A 15,902-nucleotide genomic window follows, 5' to 3' on the forward strand; every position below is an offset into this window, starting at 1 on the left:
CCTCTGACCCTAAGCTCCCCTCCCTGTCTTGCAAGTTCTCTCTAGTGCATCTGGTTGCTCAGACCACACACAGTACACACAACAGGCCACGCTTAGTGTAAGGAGCTGATGAGGCCTGGTCAGCTGGGAAAACACAGGTAGCCATCCTGATGCAAAAAGGAGACGCTGGAGCTGCCTCCCCGATCCCAGGCTGGCTGTGTCCCTCCTGCCTGGTGGGCCTGGGCTGCTGGGGAGGGGATGCGTGCTTATCCCCATCCCCAGTAAGTGGCCCTGCCTGCCATCCTGAGGATGTGACACCTGAGCGCTCAGCACTCCGGACTGCAGTGAACAGAGCTCTGTGACACCCCCGTCCTCCCGACTGGAATGCCTGAGTGGCTTCTGAGACAGGGATGGGGGTGGGGGATCATCTGGAAGTCAGGACATGCTACCACCAGGCACTCCTGACAGGGGCCTGCTCTGGAGCTGTCTGGCACACTGCTGACACCCTGAAGCTTGACAAAGGCTTTAGGATGGCTCAGATCACCCCCGGATCAGAGCAGGAGGGATGCTGCCCCATGTGCCTACATCCTCCGGGTCCTGCTGCTTTGAGCTGCATAACCCTCCCCCACCCCCACCCCCACCCCCAGCATATGCCAATCAGAACATGGATTCTGACTCAATTGGCATCTGGGGGATGAGGTATCTGGGGTCGATGTCACTCTCATGACCTGTACCATATCACCACCTCCCAGGACAGGACCTCAGGGCATACTCCAGGAAGCAAGATCACCCAGACTGGTCTTCGGGCCCATTGGCCTTGCCTCAAGCTTAGCATGCCTGGACACACACAGCCAACCTCAAGCAGGATTTCACGAGAGCCAGACACCACCACACGGTGGCTCACTGATGCCTCCTCCCAAGGCCTGGACTCTGGGAAGCAGGACCACCTGGTCGGTAGGGCAGCTGAGGGGTTACACGAGGTGACACATGTGCTGTCTTAGCCGGATGTCGGGAGCACAGGCGGTGCTTGGACCCCCACAGAGCTCAGTGGTTTCCCAGGGCCATGATCTCAAGCCCTGAAAGTGTATGGTCATTCCTTCTCTCTTGCTCAGATTTACAGGAAGCAGTAAGAAAGCAGTCTCCTGGGATTTCTGGGAAAATCAGCTGAGACACAAACATACTCACGAGCTCCATCATCTGTCCTATCTTTCCAAAAAGACCTTCGTACTTGCTCCGTATGTGCCATTTTAAGCTGTGGTCCCTGAGTAATGATCGCCAAATGTAGACGATGACAGTTTGATGAGCAGCATAAATCCTAACATCCTGTTTTGATGCAGGGATACTCAGCACCACCCCCAGACTACACTTTCCCAAGTGGAAGAGGAGCTCAGGGAACAGGGCTGGTTATGGGGGAACAGTCCTGAGGCGGGCAAGCTCTACTATTAGTTAACACTTGCCAACTCCCACCTCCCACCAGGCCCACACTGCGCACTCTAGGGGCTACCATCAATGGGAAAGGCACATCTGCTTCTCCAGAAGCCCCCGTCCCATGGTCCACCCCCACCCCGGCACACAGGATCCTGGACTGGAATGTTCTGCTTCTACTTCCACCTTCACAGGCAGCCTGGATGTGGCTCTTTATCTTCCATGGCTGCCAATACAGGGTCCAGCCAACATGGGTGCTCAACTAGTCTCTGACTTACTGATTGCAAAACAGAATCATAAAAGAAAGTGCTGGAGATCCCTTGATTCTCACGAGCTGGAGTGGGCTGTTTGGAGCAGCCCTTGTTTGAGACAGAAGGCAAGTCCGTCAGATGACAAATCCTGGGGTGGGTGACCCATCCCTGACAGAGGCAAGAGTGCAGAGGCAGTGGGGCAGGAATACCGTGGAGGGGCTGCTGGCAGCAGCATGTGGCCCTGGCGGCAGGGGGAGGGGGCTGTGGGGTGCGGAGAAGGCAGATACATCACCCCTCCCCCCGCACCATGATGAGGATGGGGAGCCCTGCTACGGAGATACACGAGGCGGGAGGAGTGAGCCCACAAAGGGCCGCTGAGCTGGCCGAGGCTCCAAAGAGACCAAAGGCATCACCACGCACAGGGAGCTGTCTTTTCCCCAAAATGGGATTAGAGAAGAACGAGGGAGGGGCTCAGCTGGTCTCCTACCTGAAGGCGTAGGTCTTCTGATGCCAGCTCAGCTGGCCCCGGATGCTGTATGCAATGGTGGTGACGAACTCCCCACCCAGCCCCAGCTCTGAGCACAGCTTCAGGGCAAATTTCTCGGGTGAGTTCTCCTTCTCTGACATGTCCCACTCAAACTGGTCCACCAGCGAAATGTTCCCCACGTGGATGTTCAGCTGGGGCAAGAACCGAAGAACACAAGTGAGAAGGGACAGAACCATGCCAACCTCGGAGGCCTCCGGGAGGCGAGACAGTCCAGCGGGGGAGCCGCCAGGCCAGCCTGGACCCTGCCCACCACTCACTAGCTGAGACCGGGGCTACCTTTCGTCCTTCTGGCCACAGGTCCCCATCCAGAACAACAGATGACACCAACGCCTGCTGGGATTGCCACAACAGGCTCTGGCTTAAGACCTGGCACAGTCACCTATCTTCCTAGTAGGTGTGATTGCCCCACGTGAATAGCCCACAAGGGTGCAGGTGAAGCCTGGGTGGGCAGCAGAGGCCCACGGCCGGCCTGCCTACCACACTTCCAGCAGACATTCTGCTGACGTGCAACCTGCAGCCAGTCCAGGCCTTGCCTGTGCAGCACCCAGACCACAATGGAACATAGCCTGCGCCCCAGGAGCTCCCCATGACACCTGCATTCAGAACCACCATCTTTACTCCTCATCCAGCAGATGAGCAGGACTGCTCTGCAACTGGGCGTCAATGAGTCACACAGGAAGGACACTCCAGGGTCTGTCTGGCTGTGTTCACCGGGCACTGTGTCCACGAGGCTCCGCCAATGGCTACAAGGCTGGGACCACCCCTCACTGCTCCCCAAGTGAACAGGCCACAGTGCACCGGCCCTTTCACCTACTATTGCTGTGTGCTCAGGTTTTGAAGACAATGCTCAAGGTGGCCACTGCTCAGGGCCCACTCCATGCAGGGTGGGTCCTTCCCGCTGCCTTCAGGAAAGCGTGGGATCTCACTCCCTGTCCCCGTTCATGAAGCTCTGAACCTCTGGACCCTACACACCACTTTTCACTCGCTGTAAATGAGGCCCCTGTCCTTTCCCATTTCCGTGTTCTGCTCACACTGGGTGACCAATGACAGTTTGCAGAACGGAAGAGCTGCCCCTTCTTGCAGGAAACCAAGGCTCATGAGCCCTGAGGGCATGCTGGGACCAAGGAGACGTCAAGCAGCAGGCAGCCCACAGAAAAACATCAAGCGGGACCCAACAGGACCGACAAGTATAGTTGTTCACAGCCAGCCCCAGCAAGCCCTGCCCCGGGTACAAGAGCAGCAGTCCTCTCCGCCACCAGGCGGCGCCATGTGGCCTGGGCTGTCTGTCCCCTCCATTAATTGGGTCAAGAATGCTTGCATCTATTAAAAATTACAGAGTGTGGGCCTATCAAGAGAGGCACAGGGAACACAACGTGAGTCTCTCCGACAAAAAGCCATCTTCGTGGGTTGACATTCCAGTTGGGGGAGAGACACCCAAGCATGTCAAATATGTGAATGGGAGGTACATGGCCTATGTGGCCAGGGCCTAAAGGGAAAATGAGGGGACAGCTGGAAAGCACACAGGAGGCCATGTTAGCCAGGAGGCCCAAGCTTGCCTCCTCAGGGAGACAGCATTTTAGGAAGAACAAAATGGGCAGACAGCAGGACATGCAGCTCCTTAGAGAGAAGGGTCCTGGGCAGAGTTAGGCCTGAGGCTGTCCTAAGGGCTCCAATTTCCACAAAGGGATCTGGGAGGTCTGTGGAGTGTTCTGAGCAGAGAAGAGACACTAGCTGCCACTGAGACCTCTGCTGGAGGGAGCCAAGAAACAGTGGGGATTCGGGGGGCGCTGAGGAGCTGGACTCTGAGTGGGCCCAGAGATGGGGCAGGGCCAGGACCCCTGAGGGGGTGTACTGCACTGGGGCCAGACTCCACCCCCTCCTCAACTACCACCCCTTATCACCACATACACCTGCACAGGCAGGGCCCGGTCAGCTATGAAGAGCCTGATTGCTTGACTTGTGAGAAGCACTGAACCCCCCAAGCCCCTGAAACGAAACACAGCCAACCAGTGCTAAGTGCCCTGGTAAAGGCAGCCAGGTCTGGGCTATGGTCCCAGAGTCCCCCCAAAAAAATCTGTTTTAAGTGGTTGTTCCATGCTAAGGCACCACTTTGTGAAGACACTCCTCAGGTGCCACCACAGCAAAGATCCCTGTCCTCCACTATGTCCCAGGAGCCAGAGAACAAAGAATATCCTCAAGGAAGGACCCAGCTCTCCTTGAGTTCCCTTGACCCAAACCTTGGTGTGACCTTCAGTTTCCAGTCCCTACAAGGTGGGCACTGTCCCCGCGGCCATAAGCCCATGAGGGCTCTGACCTGATAAACACAGCAGCAGAGCTTCTCTGGGCCGTGTCCAGCCTTAGTGCCATGAAGCCCTCGCGTTAGAGCCGGGCAGGAAACGCACAAGCCCACAAGCCCTATCAGGACTTAAAACAAAAACAAAACCAAAAAAAAAATTCTGAAAAAAGTATCAGGAAGCCAGCTGGTTAGACTCAGCAGGACCCTGGTCATGGCCAAGCCCACCCATTTGGAAGCATGTTGTTGGGGGCAGCTGATCCGTGAGGCCGCAGTTACAGGACAAAGACAAGGCAGAGAACCGAGTCCTCGGGGCAATCCTTCAGAGGTGAGAGGCTACACGTGAGAATGCAGGTGAGGGTCCCACTGCCCCTTTTCTTTCCTATGAAGTTCCCCTTCTTTCTCAGTCATACCCTTTGTCTGCTGGTTGGCCAGAATATGAAACTAAAATGGGTTAAGAAAAACAGATTCTCTCAAAAGAAATAACCACTGGGGCACCTGGCTGGCTCAGTCAGGAGAGCATGCAACTTTTTTTTTTTTAAGATTTTATTTATTTATTTATGGGAGACACAGAGAGAGAGACACAGGCAGAGGGAGAAGCAGGCTCCATGCAGGGGACCCGAATTGGAACTCAGTCCTGGAACTCCGGGATCACACCCTGAGCCAAAGGCAGAGGTTCAACCACTGAGCCACCCAGGCATCCCATAGAGAGCATGTAACTCTTGATCTTGGGTCACAAGTTCAAGATCCACGTTAAAAGAAATAATAATAAGGGCAGCCTGGGTGGCTCAGCGGTTTAGCGCTGCCTTCAGCCCAGGGCATGATCCTGGAGATCCGGGATCGAGTCCCATGTTGGGCTCCCTGCATGGAGCCTGCTTCTCCCTCTGCTTGTGTCTCTGCCTCTCTCTCTCTCTGTTTCTCATGAATAAATACATAAAATCGTAAAAAAAAAAAAAATTATAAAAATAAATAAAATCTTTAAAAAATAATAATAATAAAATAAAAAATTTAACAAGTAAGGACACTGAATGAGTAAACAAACACTTCCTCACAAAGAATAACCCTGGATCTGATGGCTTCCCTGGTGAATTCTACCGAACACTGAAAGAACTAGCACCAATCCTTTTCAAATTCTGCCAAAAAACTGAAGAGGAGAGAACGCTTCATAACTTGTTGCCCATATAACAAAGCCATATACTACCAGAAAGGAAAAACTACAGGCCAATCAATATTCCTTATAAACATCAATGTAAAAATCTTTAACAAAATACTAGAGGATCCCTGGGTGGCGCAGCGGTTTGGCGCCTGCCTTTGGCCCAGGGCGCGATCCTGGAGACCCGGGATCGTGTCCCACGTCGGGCTCCCGGTGCATGAAGCCTGCTTCTCCCTCTGCCTGTGTCTCTGCCTCTCTCTCTCTCTCTCTGTGACTATCATAAATAAATAAACATTTAAAAAACAAACAAACAAACAAACAAACAAAAAAATACTAGAAAACTGGGGACGCCTGGGTGGCTCAGTGGTTGAGCCTTTGGCTCAGGTCGTGATCCCAGGGTCCTGGAATCGAATCCTGAAAACTATAAAGCTATTAAAAGAAAACAGAAAAATGTTTCATGACATTTTATTTAGCAGAGATTTCTTAAGTATGAGACCAAGGGCACAGGGAACAAATGAAAAGACAACTTAGACTTCATCAAAGTAAAACATTTTATGCATCAAAGGACACTATCAAGAGTAAAAAGGCAATCTACGGAACGGGACAAAATATTTGCAAATCACATATCTGATAAGGTATTGATATCCACAATATATAAAGAACTTGTAAAACTCAACAACAAAAGAACAAAAAAACCTGATTAAAAAAAGGCAAAGAACTTGAACACACATTTCTCAAGATCTACAACTGACCAGAAGGCACATGACAGATATTCAGTGTCACTAATTAATGGAAATGCAAATCAAAGCCACAATGAGGTAACACATCACACTAAGCAGGCTCTGTAGCAGGCAGGCCTGGGCCCAAATCTCAGCACTATCACTTATCAGCTGGGCAGTCTGGGGCAGGTGATGTGACCTCTCCATGTGGCAACCTCTTTATCTGTAAGACAATGGCTAAGGCAGCAGCTTCACCCAGAGTTGGGGCGGGTTACTAGACAGTGTGAAGTGTGGTTGGCCCAGCAAGTCCACAGGAATAACGCGGCACTGCTGTTCAGCTCCCTGTGGGCTTCCCTGCTCTGCCTGGCAGCTGGCTTCATTCCTCTGTAGCACCTGTGCTCCCCTCAACACCTGAATACATCCAGAATACATCTCTTACTCAGAAAAATCAACCTACAACCCTCCCTGGGGTGAACAGCCACATACTGCCTTTAAGACAGTATGACAGTTAGACAGTTAGACAGAAGTCTAACCCCACAGCACAAACCCCAAAGCCAGGCTTTGGCCAAGGCCTCAGTATACCCTCAGCATGCTATGACCTGTCTGTCCAGGACTGGAAGGCCCTGGAGGAGGGTGAAGAGCTGCCTACCTTAATAATGACACGTTGGTCTGACTGGTCCTCCAGGATGCTGTCCGTGGGGTAGGACTCTATCTGCTGTCTGATGGCAGAGGCGATGGCTGGGACAAATGTCAGCGGGTTCAAATCCAGATCATCACAGAGGATTTCTGAAAACATCTCAGGAGTCATCAGCTTCTCTGAAATCAGGAGAAAGGGCAACAATTACCAGCTGATTGCAGGACCTAACTTTATCACGTTTGGCCCTAGCCGCCCCATCCCCTTCCTTCTATACTAGACCTTCCCGACAATGTTGAGGATAAAGTTATGACAATTGAGGTGACCCTCCCAGACATGGGGATGGGAGGAAGCACAGGGCAAGCACTGCCTCCTTCTGGCCCTCATTCCACACATAATCCTTTGATACCTTGATCTGGGACTTCTAGAGTCGGGAACTGAGAGGAAAGAAATAGTTGTTCAAGCCACCCAGTCTGATACTTTGTTACAGAAGCCTGAGCAAAATAAGTCACTTTGTGGTCAGTGACCCACAGGCACACAGTCATCCACCACTTGCTCCCCAATAGAGAAATCCCTCCGACACATTAGGCTGCTTCTGGCTTTTTATGGTTCCCTCAGTTTCTTACTCTCTGGGTAGTACATGCACATAACAAGGTGACAGATAAGCAGGTATACATGGACCCTGGATCCTAGAAATGCAGCCATACCAGGTATAAACTTGTAGAAGCCATCTACAACTGGCCAGATTACAGCAAGGTCCCATGTGGTCAGATGTCTTCTCTCTGTTCTGCCCTGTTGCTATAATCCAAACTTTAATGACCATGCACCACTTCTGGGGTGAGCCACCAACAAGAAAGTCAAGGATGCATCCCCTTATTGGTACATGGCATAATTCCATCATCAAGAACCACATCTGCTCAACAACTGACCCTACTATTCCTCCACCAACCCAGAAGGGGTAGAGCCCAGCCATTCTAACAATACCATCAGAACAGACCCAGAACACTCAGTCAGCCTATGATCAGTAACTTATAGCAAGCAAGCGTAGTTAATTTTGGAGATTGTAGCATGAAGCCAAAGTACCCTATAAATACAATGTGCACATTTTCTTACATTAAACTTTAGTTTGAGGTAACTGTAAATTAATATGCAATCTTGATTACTGTAGCTATATACTGAGATGAGAATCGGGAGATTGATTCCTCCTACTTTATTCTTTTAAAGATTTTTTAGGGGGATCCCTGGATGGCTCAGCAATTTAGTACCTGCCTTCAGTCCAGGGCGTGGTTGTGGAGTCCCAGGATCAAGTCCCACATCAGGCTCCCTGCATGGAGCCTGCCTCTCTCTCTGCCTCTCTGTGTGTGTCTCTCATGAATAAATAAAATCTTTTTTTAAAAAATGGTTAAAGGTTTTTAAACATTTTATTTATTCATGAGAGACACACACACACAGAGAGGCAGAGGATAGGTGGAAGGAGAAGCAGGCTCCATGCAAGGAGCCCGACGTGGGACTTGATCCCGGGACTCCAGGATCATGCCCTGAGCTGAAGGTAGGTGCTTAATTGCTGAGCCACCCAGGCATCCCTATTCTTCCTTTCCAAAACTGCTTTAGCTATTCTAGTTCCTTTACCTTCCATATAAATTCTAGATAATTTTGTCTACATATACAAAAAGTCTTGCTGAAATTCTCATAGGAATTGCATTCAACTTACACAACAATTTAAAGAACTGACATCTTGGGTAGTCTAATCCATGAACATGGTATGTCTGTCCATTTATTTAGATCTTTAATTACTTTTATTGGTGATTTGTAGTTTTTGCTTTTGGCATACAAACCCTGTACACATTTTACACCAAAGTGGTTTTTTCTCTCTCTCGATTTTTTTAAAGGTTTATTTATTTTTAGAGAGGCAGAGAGCATGTAGGTAGTTATGTGGGGCAGAGGGAGGGGGAGACAGAATCTCAAGCAGACTGTGTGCTGAATGTGGAGCCCGTTCCCACAACCGAAATCATGACCCAAGCCAAAACCAGGAGTTGGTTGCTGAACCAAGTGCACTGCCCAGGTAATCCCAAAGTATTCCTTTTTAAATTGAGTGAATGTAAATGGTAATGTATTGTTGTTCATCAATAGTACACAGAAATACAATTGATTTTTGCATGTTTATCTTATAATCCTGTGACCCTGCTAAACTCAATCATTAGTATTAGCAGGGTTTTTTGTAGATCTCTTGGGATTTTCTATGTAGGCAATCATGTCATCTACAAATAGGGACAATTACTTATTTTTTTTTTAAGATTTTATTTATTTATTCATGAGACACACACACAGAGAGGCAGAGACACAGAGAGAGAAGCAGGCTCCATGCAGGGAGCCTGATGTGGGACTCCAGGATCACGCCCTGGGCCAAAGGGAGGTGCTCAACCACTGAGCCACCCAGGTGTCCCTTTACTTACTTTTTAAAGACTTGAAAGAGAGAGGAAGAGAGTGTGAGCAAGCAGGGGGAGGGGCACAGGTAGATAATCTCCAGTGAGTATGGACCCCAATGCAGGGCTCAATCCCAATCATGACCCAAGCCAAAATTGAAAGTTCGCCACTCAACTGACTGAGCCACTCCAGTACCCCCAAACAGGGACAGTTTAATTTTTCTTTCTGATCTGTATGTTTTTTTATTTAATTTTCTGGCCCTACTTGCACTGGCTAAGAAAGAACAAGAGTGATGAGAGCAGACATCTTTGCTTTGTTCCTGATCACAGCCAGAAAGTATTCAGTCTCTCACCACTAAATATGTTAGCAAAACAGGGATCCCTGGGTGGCGCAGCGGTTTGGCGCCTGCCTTTGGCCCAGGGCGCGATCCTGGAGACCCGGGATCGAGTCCCACATCGGGCTCCCAGTGCATGGAGCCTGCTTCTCCCTCTGCCTGTGTCTCTGCCTCTCTCTCTCTCTGTGACTATGATAAATAAATAAAAATTAAAAAAAAAAAAAATATGTTAGCAAAACAAAACAAAACAAAAACAAACAAACAAAAATATGTTAGCTATAGGATATTTTGTAATGTTCTTTATTGAAGTAGTTCCCCTTTATTTCCATTTTTCTTAACGTTTTTAATCAAGAATGAGTGTTTTGTTGTTTTTTTCTGCATCAATTGATATCACCTGGTTTTTCTTCTTTAGTCTGTTAATATGGTGGATTATGTTGATTGATTTTCAAATATTTCACTAGATTTGCAACCCAGGAATAGCAAACACTACTTGGGTCATGGTATATAATTCTTTTTATCTACATTTTGTTTCCTAGTGTCTTATTAAGGATTTGTGTGTCTAGGTGCCTGGGTGGCTCAGTCAGTTAAGTGATCTTAGCTCAGTTCCTGATCTTGAGGTTGTGAATTCAAGCCCTGCATTGGGCTTCATGCTGAGCAGGAAACCTATTTTTTAAAAAAGATTAACACGTCCATAATATTGGCCTATCATTTACTTTTTCTGTACTGTCTTTAGTTTTGATATAAAGATAATACTAGCTTTGTAAAATGCATTGGGGTAAAAAAAGTAAAATGCATTGAGAAGTGTTCCTTCGTCTATTTTCTGGGACGAGATGGCAGAGAATTGATGTTAGTTCTTTAAATATTTGGTAAAATTCTTCAGTCACCATCTGTTCCTGGAAATTTCCTTTTGGGGAGTTTTTAAACTATGAGTCATATTTTTTAACAGTTATAGGACAAATCAAATTATCTGATACTGAGTGAATTGTGGTAGCTCACATTTTACAAGGATTTGCTCCATTTTGTCTAAATTGTCCAATTTATGTGTGTAGAGTTTTTGTGGTGCTCCTTTTGATATCTGTAGCATCTGTAGTGATAGCCCATTTCATTCCTGATTTTGATAATTTGTTTTCATCTTTTGTCGTCAGTTTTGTGAGGTTTGTCAATTTTACTGAGCTTTTCAAAATATCATATATATATTTCATTAATTTTCTCCATTGTTTTCCATTTCAATTCCATTGATTCCTGCTCTACTATGCCCTACCTCCTGCTTGCTTTGGTTTTATTTAGCTTTTCTTTTTCTCAATTCTTGAGGTGGGAGATTATAGATCTGAGACTTCTCTACTTTTCTTCTGTAAATATTGATACTACAAATTACCCTGTCAGTACTACTTTAACCATATACTACAAATTTTGGTATCTGATATTTTCACTCAGGTCCATGTATTTATTATTTCCCTTTAGATTTCCTTTTTTGAACCAGGAATTAATTAGAAACGTGTTGTTTAGTTTATAAGTATTTGAGTCCATTCTGGTTGAAGAACACATAATGTACAATTTCAATTCTTTTAAACTTGTTTAAATTTCTTTTTAGTTTGTTTTATAACCCATGACATGGTTTATGGGCTGTATGTCCCTTATGAAGTTAAAGAGAATATGTATTTTGTTGTAATAGACAGTGTTCTATACATGACGATTAGATTCTGTTGGCTTATGGTGTTGATGGGTTTCTTTCACCTTGTTCATTTTCTGTCTAGTTGTTCTATCAGTTGAGACAGAGAGATGTCAAAGACTCCAATATAACTGTGAATTTGTCTGTTTCTCCTTTCAGCTCTATCAGTTTTTGCTTCACATGTTTTCCAGCTCTGTTGTTTGGTGGATACATATTTAGGATTGCTAGGTCTTTTTGGTAGACTGACCTTTTTATCATTGTAGTACCTGTAATCTGTGGCTTATCTGTGGCTTTGCTTTCTCCAGTCTGTTACCTGTAGCCAACTTTGATCTGGAAGCAAATGATCTTCCTTCTGATGTATCATCAGAAGATTAACAGTAGGCTAATCCTACATCACAGTGCCTATGACATTCACTTCACTTGATCTCATGAAGTAGGCATTTTATCATCTCACAAGAAAAAGCGTGAATATGATACACTAAGATATTTTGAGACCACGTTCATACAACTTTTATTACAGTATTGTTATAATTGTCCTATTATTGTTAACCTCTTATTGTACCTAGTTCATAAACTAAACTTTACCATAAGTAGGCATGTATAAGAAAAAACATAGTATATATAGAATTTGGCACTATCTGCAGTTTCATGCATTCACTGGGGGTCTTGGAATATATTCCTTGTGGAGAAGGGGGAACTACTGTATTTAACTCTCTACCTGTGGTAATTTGCTTTGCTCTTAAATCAGCTTTATCTGATACTAATGCTACCATTTCTTTTTTTTTTTTTTTTAAGATTTTATTTATTTATTCATGAAAGACACACACACAGAGAGAGGCAGAGACACAGGCAGAGGGAGAAGCAGGCTCCATGCAGGGAGCCCGACACGGGACTCGATCCCGTGTCTCCAGGATCACGCCCTAGGCTGAAGGCAGCGCTAAACCGCCAAGCCACCGGGGCTGCCCTAATGCTGCTTTCCTCTGATTAATGCCTGCATGATTTATCTTTTTCTATGACTTTATGTCCAACCCACCTATATCATTATATTTGAAGTAAGTTTCTTGTAGATAATGTATCATTGGATCATGCACTCTGCCAGGGGTGTCTGGCTGGCTCAGGTGGTGGAGCATGCATTTCTTAATCTCCAGGTCATGAGTTGAAGCCCCATGTTGGGTGTAGAGGTTACTTTTAAAAATAAAGTGTTAGGGACGCCTGGGTGGCTCAGTGGTTGAGCGTCTGCCTTCGGCTCAGGGTGTGATCCCGGAGTTCTGAGATCGAGTCCCCCATCAGGTTCCCTGTGGGGAGCCTGCTTTCCCTCTGCCTATGTCTCTGCCTCTCTCTCTGTATCTCTCATGAATAAATAAATGAAATCTTAAAAAAAATAAATAAAGCATTAAAAAATGTACTCTGTGAATCTCTGTTTTTTTAAACGGGTAATTACTGACATATTAAGGCTTACATCTGCTACGTTTTTTTTGTTTTCTTTTCTTACCTTCCTGTGGGTTAAACATTTTTTAGGATTCCATTTTGAGTATATCTTTTCGCATAGAAATTTTAAGCCCTTCTACATGTAACATCATATATACATAATTTAATCAGTCTACCAGTTTCATTTTTACTAACTCAAGTGAAGTATAGAAATTTTACCTCATCATGTTTCTTTACACTCCCTCATTTATAATACAAGTATCTTTTTTTTTTAATAATACAAGTGTCTTAAGATATATCCTCTACATACATTTAGAACCACATTGGACAGCATTATCATGTTTGCCTCAACTGTCGAACATAATTTAGAAAACTCAAGAGGATAATGCAAGCTTATTTTATTTACCCATATCTTCAGTTATATTTTCTTCCTTCCTGATGTTCCTTTTTTCTTTTATCATCTCCCTCCTTCTTTTTTTTAAAGACTTTTTATTTGAGAGAGAGTGAACAAGTAAGCAAGAACACAAGCAGGAGAGGGGCAGAGGGAGATGAGACTGGATGGGGATATGGGGCTCAATCCCAGGACCCTGGGATCATGATCTGAGCCAAAGACAGAGGCTTAACGGACTGAGCCACCCAGGTGCCCTATCATCTCCCTTCTTTTAAGTTAGGTCTATAGGTGATAGTATTCCTCCATCTGAGGATTTCCCCTTCATTCCTTTTTTTTTTTGTTTTTTTAAGATTTCATTTATTTATTCATGAGAGACACACAGAGAGAATCAGAGACACAGACAGAGGGAGAAGCAGGCTCCAAGCAGGGAGCCTGATGTGGGACTCGATCCCAGGACCCCGGGACCATGACCTGAACCAAAGAAAGACGTTCAACTGCTGAGCCACCCAGGCGTCCCTCCCCTTCATTACTGAAGGATATCTTTACTGGGTGTCCAATTCAAGACTGGTAGTCCTTTTCTTTCAGTGCTTGAAACACCATGTGCCATTTCCTCTAGCCTCCATAGTTTCGGATGAGAAATCTTTTGTCATTCCAGGTTTTCCCCTCTAAGTCAGCTGTTATTTTCCTCAGCTCTCAAGATCTTTTCTTTGTGTTTAGTTTTCAGAAGTTTAAATATGATGAGTCTCAGCATGGATTTCTTTGGGTTTATATTGCTGGGATCCACTTAGCTTCTTGAATTTATCATTTGAGGTTAAGTATCCAAAGTGAACATGTAGACACAAATCTCTAGAAACCGGGACACCTGGGTGGCGCAGCAGTTGAGTATCTGCCTGCGGGGAGCCTGTTTCTCCCTCTGCCTATGTCTCTGCCTCTCTTTGTGTGTCTCTCATGAATAAATAAATAAAATCTTAAAAAAATAAAATAAAATAAAATGTCTAAAAAACAAAAACAAATCTCTAGAAACTGCTTCTGGTAGCCATGCCTTACAGGGTCCCAATCACCCCTGGCCTGTGTGCAGGAGCAAATACCACACCTTTTCCTGAGGCAGCTTGTGGCCCTGCCTTGGGATTCCCTGATCCCTTGGTGGGGCCAACTACGTGTTCTTGTTCAGCAGCTCATCCTTTTTGGAAGATTTTAACATATCCCAAGGAGGCTGGCTATTGAGACAGATGATGGCATATTTCACCAGCAACTCACGTAAGCTCTCTTGCATGTCCTAAGAAAAGATAACCTTGAACACATTGTTAACAGATACCTACCAAAAGCCTGTTGGGAGACAAATCCTGGTTATGAAGAATGTCCCGGTTCTGAAGGACATGTAGTTCATTCATGCTGCTCAACATTTTTCAGTTCCTTTGTGATAGAGTCTCACACTTACCTTTAAGGTTACTTGAAATTTCAAAGTAAATTACGTATGACCACACACACACACACACAAAAAAAAAACAGTGGTTTTGAACATGCGATTTTAACTACCATGCATGGCTTACTAATCGCCAGTTAAGAACTATAGCTCTTAGACATGCTAAATATAAATACCACTAGGCTGAGGAAGAGTTCACAGAACAAAATTATTTTGTACCAAATACACCAAAAAGTTTGTACCAAATTACACTTAATGGGGGATATGGTGTGTTACAAGAGGACTCCTTTGAGGAATAACCTGGAAACTCATGGGAGAATTCCTGGGTCTTCCTGGACAGATCCACATCTCCAATGCATTATACAGTGTCCTCTTCCTGAGGTCCGGGCGGAGGGGAGGGGTTATAGGTTCTTTTGGATTCAAGTACTATGTGTGATTCTGTCCCTTCTGAGCCACAAGCAGCTGTTCACCTTGACCACACTGGTAACTGTAGAACGATCATCCTGTCTGTCTCTGCCTGGTTCTAAAGGGCTGAGCGTTATGGCCTCCCCTCGCAACGTACACCTACTGAACTGTGTGTATGAACCAGAGAACGGGCTTCATTTTGTTCTTCTCCTTTCATTTTCCATTTCGTCCAATTTTTCCTAACGACATCTTTTGCATTTGCTTTATTCTTTTGCACCAAATGTTCTCGTATAAGATGCCTTATCCCTTCTGGAATAGGGTGGGAGTATAAATAAATAGTCTGAGCCTTCTATATGTTATTGAAAGAAAAATAACATGATAATACACGACAGGGTCAATTTGAATGGCTAAGTTCCTATGCCATGGCCTATGGCCAGGTTCTATGCTAAATGTTGTAAGAAAAGCAGCAATAAAAAAAAAAAAAAAGAAAAGCAGCAATAAAAAACAAGCTCGTTGACCTCAAGGGGTTGAAATGGGGAGAGAGATGAATTAGCAACTAAAACATAGGCCAGCTGAGATAAGAAGGGAACGGTGTTAACAGGGGATGTGTAGCATTGGCCATGGTCTGGCACTCATCAGCTGTCCTGTCCTCATGTTGGAGTATCACCAATGCACCACACCTGCTCTGTCTACACTCATTACAATATCCCAGAACCCCTCACCACGTCTCCCCTTGGCAACATCTTCTCTCGCCAGCTAATCTGTGGGCCCTGGAGGACATGCACCCAGCTCTCAGGCCTTGTTCCCAGAGCCAGGCAGAGGCCCTT

The 15,902-nt window shown here is 45.9% G+C and overlaps 1 protein-coding gene across 4 annotated transcripts in view; it reads right to left on the reverse strand.

Annotated features, from left to right (window-relative positions):
- The window catches only part of SMARCB1 (SWI/SNF related, matrix associated, actin dependent regulator of chromatin, subfamily b, member 1), a 38,510-nt gene that overhangs the window by 8,731 nt on the left and 13,877 nt on the right, over positions 1-15,902 (reverse strand). For 3 of the 4 annotated variants that reach the window (XM_049101792.1, XM_025474748.3, XM_025474747.3), the window contains exons 6-7: positions 7,017-7,183; positions 2,143-2,333 (exon numbers count right to left, since the gene is read on the reverse strand). In XM_049101792.1, coding sequence (XP_048957749.1) covers positions 2,143-2,333; positions 7,017-7,183 — 358 coding nt within the window. Of the gene's footprint in view, positions 1-2,142; positions 2,334-6,099; positions 6,779-7,016; positions 7,184-15,902 lie in introns of those variants that run through there. The other variant, XM_049101793.1, reaches the window with a different exon arrangement.

This window comes from Canis lupus, chromosome 26 (assembly GCF_003254725.2).
Source record: "Canis lupus dingo isolate Sandy chromosome 26, ASM325472v2, whole genome shotgun sequence".
Classification (NCBI taxonomy): domain Eukaryota; kingdom Metazoa; phylum Chordata; class Mammalia; order Carnivora; family Canidae; genus Canis; species Canis lupus.